This window comes from Gracilinanus agilis, chromosome 1 (assembly GCF_016433145.1).
Source record: "Gracilinanus agilis isolate LMUSP501 chromosome 1, AgileGrace, whole genome shotgun sequence".
In the NCBI taxonomy this organism is placed as follows: Eukaryota; Metazoa; Chordata; class Mammalia; order Didelphimorphia; family Didelphidae; genus Gracilinanus; species Gracilinanus agilis.
Genome location: NC_058130.1, coordinates 145,977,417 through 145,988,489, shown reverse-complemented (window position 1 = coordinate 145,988,489; position 11,073 = coordinate 145,977,417). Strand labels below are relative to the sequence as shown.

Here is an 11,073-nt window from a genome sequence, read left to right as displayed (position 1 = left end):
CAATATGGAAATGTACTTAGCATAATTATGTATATTTGTTACAAGAATTTTGGTTTTTTTCCCCATGTTCGTAGAGTAGAAGGTTGAAGGAAGGCAGGGTTAGGATAGGTAGCCAAAAAGGGAGGGGGGAGGCACTGAAGCAACATTTTTTTTTTTTAATGAAAAGGCCAGAAAGCAGGACATGACAACTTTGAAAACTAAAGGATGAACCTGCATACACACAAAGGAAAAGTAAAGCTATACATAGTAGAGATTTACAGTTTTGTATATGTGGAAATACCTATATTATTTGATGTTTGTTAACTTCAGAATAATAAAAAAGAAAAGATGGCTGAGGAATTCCAGGAATCCAAAAGGGAAAACATAAGAGAGCATTTAGGTGAGTCATTTGAGGGCATAAACACAAGTCATAAATATGTGACACATGTCATTTTAAAGAAAATAGTTTGGAAGGCAGACATGGAGGCAGGATAGAATCATGATAGGGAACTTGAATTATTCAGTATTTGTTGGTATTTAATCTCTGTCCCAAGCAGAGTATAGCAACTATTTTCTTGATTTGTCCTAAGGATAATTTCACTCTTCAAAAGGTTTAGGAAGCAATGAAGGGAACTTCTAATATTTATCCTGTTATATTCTCACAAAGAGAAAGAACTGCTTTTTGGAGTAGAGATGATGGGACCTTTGTTTCCTACCACCTTAGAGTTTTTGTTAAGAATGAGACTTCCTAGCTGTGTGACCCTGAGCAAGTCACTTGACCCCCATTGCCTACCCTTACCACTCTTCTGCCTTGGAGCCAATACACAGTATTAACTCCAAGACTGAAGGTAAAGGTTTAGAGGAAAAAAAAAAAGAATAAATGAGAATAGGGGTAGCTGGGTGACTCTGGATTGAGAGTCAGGCCTAGAGATGGGCAAGTCCTATGTTCAAATTTGGCCTCAGACCCTTCTTAGCTATATGATTCTGGGCAAGTCACTTAATCCCTACTGCCTAGCCCTTTCCATTCTTCTGCCTTAGAATCAATAAGACAGAAGGTAAGCGTTTAAAAAGAATAAATGAGAATAAAGTTGGATATAATAAAACCTGCACCCTAAACTTAAGGAGAGATTTCAAAAGGTTTAGAGAAGATATAGTTGGATCCTATGGCCTAATATTCTACAGAAGTCAGCCCAGGAAGGATAGAAAATTATCATAAATGAAATTCTGATGACAAAAAAAAAAAAACAATTCTGATGAAGAAATGTGTAAAGTTAAGTGGCTAAAAATTAACATTTCATCAGCCTTTCTGTATATATCAACAAAACTTAGCAGAAATAGAAAATGAAATTCCATTTAAAATAACTCAAAGGGGCAGCTGGGTAGCTCAGTGGATTGAGAGTCAGGCCTAGAGAATGGAGGTCGTCCTAGGTTCAAATCTGGTCTCAGACACTTCCCAGCTGTGTGACCCTGGGCTAGTCACTTGACCCCCATTGCTCACCCTTACCACTCTTCCACTTATGAGCCAATACACAGGAGTAAAGGGTTTAATAAAATAAAATAACTATCAAATATGTAAAATTCTAGGAGTCCATTCACCAAGACATAGAAATTATAACTTCAAAATATTCTTCACAGAAATAAAAGGCAAAAAATTGGAAAGGAATTAAATGTTCATGGTTGGCTATACTTATATATTAACAATTAATTTACCAATTTAGTGCCATAGCAATCAAACTATGAAAGGATCATTTTGTAGAATTAGGCAAAATTATTACAAGATTTATCTAGAGGAAAAATAGGCTAAAAATCTCTACAAAATAGTGAAAAAATAAGTAGGAAGTGGGCCCACATAATCATCAAAACTATTTGGTACTAGTTAAGAAATAAAAAGGTCAATCAGTGTAACAGATTAGGTACACTTAACATCTAGAAAAAACTGAACAAAGTAACAGTGTTTGATAATTTAAAGACACAAACTACTGGGATAAGAACTGATTGACAAAAATTGGGAAATTTAAATAGTATGGGAGAAAGTAGGCTTAGATCAACATCATATACCACAGAAAGCTCGAAATAGATAAATAACCTATATGTAAAAGTTCATTTATAATCAATTAGAGAAGCAGGGAAGGAGATACCTTTTATAATATGTAGGAGAAAAGTTCTTGACCAAATTAGAGCTATAAAGAACATCAAAGGTAGCAAAATGGGAAATTTTAAATACATAAAATTAAAAATTTCTTGCACTAGAAGATAGTATATAGTATGTATTGGGTAAGAATTAAAAATAAATTTTAATTTAAAAAGATGAAGTTATTACAGATTAAGGAAAATTTAGAATTTTAATATAAATTTGACTTACCAACTATACAAATTATGGTGAGCGCAGTATTCACAAAATAAGCCTCTAGGTGGTGCAGGAAAGTGTAGAGAGTACAGGATTTGGACTGAGAAAAATCTAAATTGGAATCCTTACTATCTCTGATTCTGGCCATGTTACAATTTCTCTGTGCTTCAGTATTTTCATCTGTGAAATGGGGATAATGATAGCACCTACTGTACAGAGTTACTGTAAGTATCAAATAAGTTAAATATATGTAAAGGGCTCTGCAAACCTTAAAGTTCTGTACAAATTTTAGCTATTATTATTAACAAGCTTTACCTATTACACATATGCCGAGCCTAAAAATACACAAGATCTTTTAACTTTTTTTTTTAACACAACAAAAATGATTGGTTTTTGCATGTGTGGATCTCTTGACTCTGTGGGTGGACAAACTCATTTGGTGTGTCCTGATTCCTCATGGAAAAGAATATTGTACTATACACAAAAAAGTTTGATATCCGCTGATTTAAACCAAATCCCTCATTTCATATGTGAAAACGGAGGCCTTGAAATAGGAAGTGAATGAGATCATGAGCTGAGGAATGATAGACTCAAAAGACTTAAAAAAGAACCACCGGAGCTGAAGGTAGAGATGACCTTAGAGCAGTGATGGGAAACTTTTTAAAGAGGGGGCCAAAGGAAAGGAAATGTTCATCTGTCAGTCTGTTTCTAAGTCAACTCTTTGGAAGTTTCATTGTATTGTATCCTACTCATTGCATTCATCAGATTAGGAATAATGGTGACAGGCCAGATAGAACATTTCAGGGGACCACATCTGGCCCACAGGCCCATCACTGCCTTAGAGGCAAAGTGAATAGAAGACAACTGCTCTAATGACTCAATTGCTCTTGTAAAAGTTATTTGACCTGATTTTTTTAAACTACTATTGCCAGGTTCCGGACCCATTGCATTTCCCTTCAATATTTCACCAACTTTATGAACAATGAATATACCATCCCAATTTGGCCATGTGTTTGGTTTTTGTTGAATTGCCTTCCCTAGCCTCCCTTTCCCCTCTTTTCTGCTTTTTATTATAGGGGATGGCTGGGAAAGGGCTATATTTGGAACTGAGAGCTATTTAAAGAAACCCAGCAATTTTACAAGAGAAAAAAGTACTTTATGCACTTGTTACCTAAGAGAACTCTCCTAAGTCTGTAGCACAGTTGCAAATCTGTATTATTTGAGTGACTTTCCCCACCAAGAGTATTCCTGAGAAATCAGTGTTGGACCCTTCCCCCTATATACACACTCCTTCTATGCACCTTTCCCAATGAAAACTTTTTTATTCAATTCTGAGTTCAGCTAATTGTCTATCCTGTGAAAAAATGAATAGAATTCTCTCTTTTTTTTTTTAAACACACCCTTACCTGGGTATTGGTTCCAAGGCAAGAGTAGTAAGGTCTAGGCAATGGGGGTTAAGTAGTTTGCCCAGAGTCAAACAGCTAGGAAGTGTCTGAAGTCAAATTTGAACCCAAGATCTCTTATTTCTAGGCCTGGCTTTCAATTCACTGAGCTACCTAGCTGTCCCGAGACTAAAGCAAGAAATTACAAAATTCCTTTAATGATTCCAAACTTCTCCCAAAAACTGAGGCCCATTTAAAACATATCAATATTCTACCAAATTGTTATATGACTGAGGCATGGAATACTAGTTTTCAAAGAATTAAAGATGAGTATCACAGAGAGGCACGTTTTGGGTGTGAGCCCACTGTAATATCTAACAAAAAAAGGAACTATGATGAACTGGATTAAAAGATATCATGTATGACTGAAAAATATGGGCTAGTCAGAGGCTAGAATAAGACATGTAGGTGTGCTCAACCAGTATCCTAAGAATGTCAGGAAAAAGCAAAAAAGGTAGAATCTTGGGTAAACACCTTGTGATAAACTTTAGGGAGGCTGCAGACAAGTCACACAAGACAGACAGGCAGGCACATAATGTTTGAATCCACATCACTGGAGGAAATGGCACATTAATGAGATCACACACTCATTTAACTGGTTGTACAAATATAAAGTCGTTTGGGAAGGGAGAAGCACTAGCTGTTGGGGAAATGGGGGAAAGCTTCTTGTAGGAGGTGTACCTTGAGTTGACAGGAGCCAGGAGTTCAGAGGTCAGGATAAGGAAGAAAAGTTCAGGCTAGCCTGTGCGAAGGAATGGTAGTGGGAGATAGAATGCCAAGGACTGGGAAAAGTAATTTTACCATGTGTATTTAGCCTAGAAAGATAGGGTGGAAGCAGCCTGTGAAGGACTTTAAATGCCCAATAGTTTACATTTTATCATAGAGATATTAGAAAGCCAATGAATATGCTGAACAGGGGAGTGACATGATCAGACTTTTGTTTTAGAAATATTAATTTGTTAGCTATAAGGATTGGAGAGATTTGGAACAAGGGGACAAATTAGGAGAGTCTCACACTCTGATGGAGGGAGTTTGTAAGGAGAGATGTATGGCTGGGTAGAGAGGTTCCCATCAATTGCTCCTGACTAGGGTTTGTGAATAAGAGCAAGGATGAGGTCAAAAGGGGCATATATGATCAGTTATATGTAAAATTATGATGAGAAAATGTAGATTATATAGAGCAGTAATTTTCCACAACAGTTCATATTCTACATTGTTTTCTGAGAAGGAAATTTCTCAATAGTACTTTTAAACTCTTAGGTATTTTACAGCAAGTGTCTCTGACAAAGGCCTAGTCTCTCAAATATATAACTGAGTCAAATTTATAAGAATACAAAGTATTCCCCAACTGAAACAAAATGGCCAACTGTTATAAACAGACAATTCTCAGAGGAAGAAGTTAAAACTATCTTTAGTCATATGAAGAAATGCACCAAATCACTACTGATTAGAGAAATGCAAATTAAAACAACTCTGAGATACCATCTCATACCTATCAAATTGGCTAATGTGACCAAAAAGGAAAATAATGAATGTTAGAGAGGATGTGGGAAAATTCAGACACTGTTGGTAGAACTGTGAACTGATACTATCATTCTGGACAGCAATCTGGAACCATGCCAAAGGGCCATAATATTTGCATACCCTTTAACCCACAAATACCACTACTGGGTCTGAATCCCAAAGAGATCAGAGATAAGGAGAAAGGACCTACCTGCACAAAAATATTTTTTATTTATTTTTATTTTTATATTTATTTTAATTTTTTAAACCCTTACCTTCCATCTTGGAGTCAATACTGTGTATTGGCTCCAAGGCAGAAGAGTAGTAAGGCTAGGCAATGGGGGTCAAGTGACTTGCCCAGGGTCACACAGCTGGGAAGTTTCTGAGGTCAGATTTGAACCCAGGACTTCCTGTCTCTAGGCCTGCACAAAAATCTTTTTAGCAGCTACTTTTGTTGTGGCAAAGAATTGGAAACTGTGCATCAATTGAGGAATAGCTAAACAAGTTGTGATATATGTTGTAATGAAATACTATTGCACCCTAAGAAATGACCAACAGGATGAATTCAGAAAAACCTGGAAAGAGTTATATGAACTGATATAAAGCGAAATAAACAGAGCCAAGAGACCACCATAGCTAGTAACAAAAATACTGTACAATGATCAACTGTGAAAGACTAAACTATTATCAACAAAGCAAGTTTCCAAGAAATCCAGAGGAGATTCATGATGAAAAATGCTATCCACAGCCAAAAAAGGAACTGTTGGAGTCTAATTGTAGATCAAAGCATGCTATCTTCCATTTTATTTCCTTCATGAGTTTTTTTATTGTACATGTGATGTGTCTTTCACCGCATGAGGAAGATGGAAATACGTATCGATAACAGCACTGATAGAACCAATTTCAGACTATTTACCACAGGGGGGTGGGAGATGTCTGAATCATAAAATGTCAGAAAAAAATGGTCAAAAATTGTTCCTATGTGTAATTTTAAAAAATGTTTATGTATAAAAATAAACTCTTAGGTAACACCTGCCAGACAAATCTGCAACTTATCTAAGCTACATAATATTCTCAACATCTTCTTGCAAAATCACAGCAAGAGCCCTAAATTTGGAGATGAGAGATGTGGGTTTGAATCCTACTCCTGTTATTTGCTTGCCATGATTAAGGGCAAATCACTTAATCTCAACCATCATCCTTATCACTAAAATAGAGACAAGAAAATGTAATAGCCCCTCTCACAGAATGTGAGGTTCAAGTGAGAATGTAAAGCACTCTATAAAACATTAAAATTCTACATGAGGGGGCTGCTGGGTGGCTCAGTGGATAGAGATCCAGGCCTGAGAGGTTTGGGGTTCAAATCTGACCTCAGACATTTCCTAGCTATGTGATCCTGGGTAAATCATTTAACCTCTATTGCCTAGTTCTTATTCCTCTTCTGCCTCGGAACCAATACCCAGTACTGATTCTAAGGCAAAAAATAAGGGTTTAAAAAAAACAACTATGTAAATGTATAACTGATACATTGCTTGCCTTCTCAGTGGAGGGGGGAAGGGTTGGAGAGGCAGAGAATTTGGAATTCAAAAACTTTTTAAATTAATGTAAAAAACAAGTAGATAATGAATTGAAAGATTTTTGAAAAAGAGCAGATTAAGCTTTTAAAAAAACAACAACTATGTAAATGTGACCTCTCATTATTACATTGCCCAGGGATCCTCTGCTTTTGTAGGATACTCAATTTAGATAGGTGCCCTATAGTTGAAATCCTTTTTTCCAAAGAAATGGACCACACATTGGGTTTTTAAGCATCTTTTTGCAGCAGATAATCTTATTTACATTGATACAGAATCATTTTACAGATTTTAAATTAGACACTAATAATGGTTTTATTTTAAGCAAATTAAAAATGAAATAAAAGTGGAACCATTCAGAAACATTCTTCATTAACCTGCTTGACTTTTAGCATGAGCATTTTTAAAACACTTTGAAGCCACAATATTTAGATAAAGCTGTGGCTACTATGGAAATGATGCATTTTGCTATAGTTTAAAACTTGAAAACTTGAAACTGGTTAGATTACTATTTTTAAGAAACCAAACAAACGCTTGTACATGAAGAGACAATGATTCTTAAGAGTCAAATAATTTAAAGATACTTTTCTGATGATGCCAACAATGTAAGCACAGTAATCCAAGAACCTTACTCCATGGCTGGCAAGAACTCAGTTTGAATGGAATAGCTGAACTCTATCCATTTAAGGACATGGGATATATATATAGTCTGACTTGGGCTTACAGTCTGGCTTTAAATGACAAAACTGAAGTGGGAGGACACCAGGATACCTTTGTTAAGGATAACTCTATAATGATAATTATGCCCTATAGTCACTAAATTTATACACCCCTCCCCCTGCAATTAAATCTTCTTAGCTCATTAGATGCTTTCACACCACCAAAGTGCTTACTTAATAAGATGCACTGTACCCCTAGAATTTTGAAAACAATGACCCACGGAAGTGGCTGCAATGAAGGGAGAATTGAATAGCTCCTGACATATCCTTTTAGAAGGAAAAGGACATTGTCAAGGCATGCTGAGTATAAGCTCTTAGAGAAAAGAGCCTATTGGGACGGATTTACTTGGGCAGTTCTTCAGGATACTTGCTAAGTGAAAAGTTAATTAGTTCACAGCCGTATGCAGCTTAAGGCTTCATTTTAAGCTGTAGGCAGAGGTTTTGTGGTTTTCTGTTATTTTTTTAAAAGTTTCATACCTACAATTCCCATCACATCCAACTCCAAATTAAAATTTTGGTTCCATAAGAAGTATCAATTGTTCTACTGTGTGTAGAGTCAGAAGGATTTGGGTTACCTTCCTATGGACAGGAAATCTGCATCATCTGTTAAGATATAAGGGTCTGTCTTAGAGTTAAGGCATGTCTTATTGATAAGTCCATCCACTGGTAACCCTATTCTAAGGGGAAATTTGTCACATGATTTTACTCTTGATGAAGTATGTCAGAGAGCCTCTGCATGCAGCTGCTGTGCTATTGATCTGGAGTCCTTCCATTTTCCAGTCCAACAGACAGAATGATGTGTCCTTGTGACTTCCTCTGCCTAGTTTCCAGTGGACCGTTTGCCTGCATTTAAGAAGAAAAATAACATTTCACTTGGCTTAACTTCAAAATGACAATAAGAGATTCCCCTGTGGGTAAGATTTTCTAAACACTCTCCAGTTGACATGCAGGATCAGAGGAGCAGGACATTTATCCAAATGGGACATACACAAGACCCAAAACAGGTGTGGGAAGAGGGGGAGACACAATAACCATGGGTTAAGGCTCTGAAAAAGATTTACAAACCCCCTGGATTCATAACAATTCTCTGGATCGCTGAGCTAAAGATAGTCAAGAGGTTAGAAGTCTTGAGTTCTAATCCAAGTTCTGCCACTGATTCACTCTGTGACCCTGGGCAATCCAATTTCTCTAACTACAGAATAGAAAGAGTGCCTATTGTGAAGAACTGAAAATGGTTTGCCAAAAACTTAGTGAAGTGGAATGTGATCACAAAGCTGACTGTTGACATATAGCAATTACAAAGCAATCACTCAACAACAGCGTTTGCTACTGCTATGATGACAACAGTATAAGTAATTTTAAGTGCCTAATAGGCCTGAGGCTAAAAGTTAAAGTGAGAGAAAAGAACCACTAGTTAAAGGGAGAAGGGGAAGGGAAGGAGAAATACCTCGTGAAATTTCCTACCTCGCCTGGAATATCAGGAACTAAACATTTTCTTAAGTTTGGTAAGGAATCCCTCCTTGTTCTCCCCAGCCTCAGGCCTAGCTCTGTCTCTGGCAGAGCCATCCATGGTGCTGCCACCTGGATACAAACAGCAAAAAAAGCTGTGGTAAAGGGCACATACAGTAAGTTGTACCATACACCACAGATGGACCACAAGAAAGAACAGAATTAGATAGCCTGAGAAATCAAGTTGGTAGGGTTATCTCAAGTACCATCTCAAGGAGAAAGAAATAGTTCATTCTTGGGAGAGCAAAGAACAACAGGGCTGATGTTAGAAAGGATTAATCTATGTAGACGATGGATAAAAACTTTAATGCACTGGAATCTGGTTTTGCAGGTACAGGTTGGTGACAATTTGGCAGAATGGGGATATGGGAAAAAAAAAGGAGATTGAAAATGGCAGGTTATCTTTGATAGTGGTGGTGAAGGACATTAATCCCAAGGCAAGAATGGCTTTGTTATGAAGTACTTCAATTTATCAGACTCCATACTATTAAACATATTTAGTGTCTCAGATATAATGACAATGTACTTGTATAGCACTGTCCTCAACTAAATCTCTTTCCAATCCCTCATTGGTGAGGGATTGACCCTTGGGGGTCACCAAAATCAAGTCTTTGAGGCTATGAAGAGCACAAGCTGACAAGTTCTACTAAGTACCAGGCCTTGTGACAGAATTCTCATCATCCACTGCCTTTTCTCCTATTATACAAGTGCTGTTGAACAGAGCTGGAGAAAACTCACAAAACCCATCCAATACACTTCACTACAAATATGTAAACTGGCCCCTCACTGCAGCAAAGTAATCTTTTTACAACTTCCTTAATAGATTCTCTATCCCACTTATCACAGCAGTCATTCCAAACCTATTCATCCTTACTTGATTTCCATGGTAACCCTATCCCTACCCCTTTATATCCTCTTGCTTAAGACCCTGCCTCATACTTCACCAGAAAAGTTGAGGCCTTCATCAAAAATATCCCTTTTCGAGGTGGGGGGCGGGGACTGGTAGCTGGATGGCTCAGTGGATTGAGAGCCAAGCCTAGATAAAGACTAGAGGTCCTAGGTTGAAATCTGGCCTCAGACACTTCCTAACTGTGTGACCCTGGGCAAGTCACTTGACCTCCATTGCCTACCCTTACCACTCTTTTGCCTTGGAACCAATACACATTATTGATTCTAAGACAGAAGGTAAGGGTTTAAAAAAAAAAATCCCTCTTCTCCCCTCTCTCTCCCTTATCTCACATGATTCAGAAAGCTTTCCCTTACTATCTCTTCCTCTTCCTTCTCTTGTCTTGTATAAAGGGGTGATTCTCCTCCTTGCCAAGGCAAACCTCTCTAACATCAAAATGTACTCCAGATCTCATTCCATGCTATTTCTCCAGCAGATTTTTGCCTTCCTTATCCCGAGTTAATCATGAGTTTTCAATCTCTGTCTACTCTGTCTGGAGATGTCCATGTCTCCATTAGCTTTAAAAACAAAACAAAAAGGAGAGAAAAAAAACCATCATATGTTCCAAATATCCTCCCTCCCCCCCCCCCCCCCCAGTTAATGTACTCCCTTTTACAGTAAACTTGAGAAAGTATCTACAATAGGTGTTTCCACTTCCTCTCATCTTCTAAAATCTATTACTGGCTTTTTTCCCTATCAGTCAACTGAAACTGCTCTCTCTAAAGTTACCAATGATTTCCTAAATGCCAAATCTAATGGCCTTTTCTCAATCCTCATCCTTCTGGACCTTTCTTGTAGCCATGGATACTTGTTCGCCCTCTTCTCCTAGACACTCTTTTCTCTCTATGTTCTTGTGACATTGCTTTTACCTGATTCTTTTCCTATCACCTATCAGACCATTCCTTCTCAGTATCCTTTATCTTCATCCAGGTCATAACTACTTATTTTTTTGGTGGCAATTTTCTCCTCACGTTCCCCACCTTCACTCTCACTCCATCTAGTCTCTATCCTTGTCTCCCTTCCCTCTAAACGATTTCACTTGATGATCTCATTA

General features: G+C 37.4%; 1 protein-coding gene across 2 annotated transcripts in view; it reads right to left on the bottom strand.

The window, feature by feature from the left end:
* Positions 1 to 7,067: 7,067 nt before the first annotated feature.
* DNAJA3 (DnaJ heat shock protein family (Hsp40) member A3) overlaps positions 7,068 to 11,073 on the bottom strand; it is a 37,307-nt gene continuing 33,301 nt past the window's right edge. Inside the window, exons 11-12 of one of the 2 annotated variants that reach the window (XM_044658118.1) lie at positions 9,029 to 9,145; positions 7,068 to 8,407 (exon numbers count right to left, since the gene is read on the bottom strand). In XM_044658118.1, the coding sequence (XP_044514053.1) occupies positions 9,042 to 9,145 (104 nt within the window). In that variant the 3' untranslated portion in view covers positions 7,068 to 8,407; positions 9,029 to 9,041. The remainder of the gene's footprint in view (positions 8,408 to 9,028; positions 9,146 to 11,073) is intronic. The other variant, XM_044658126.1, reaches the window with a different exon arrangement.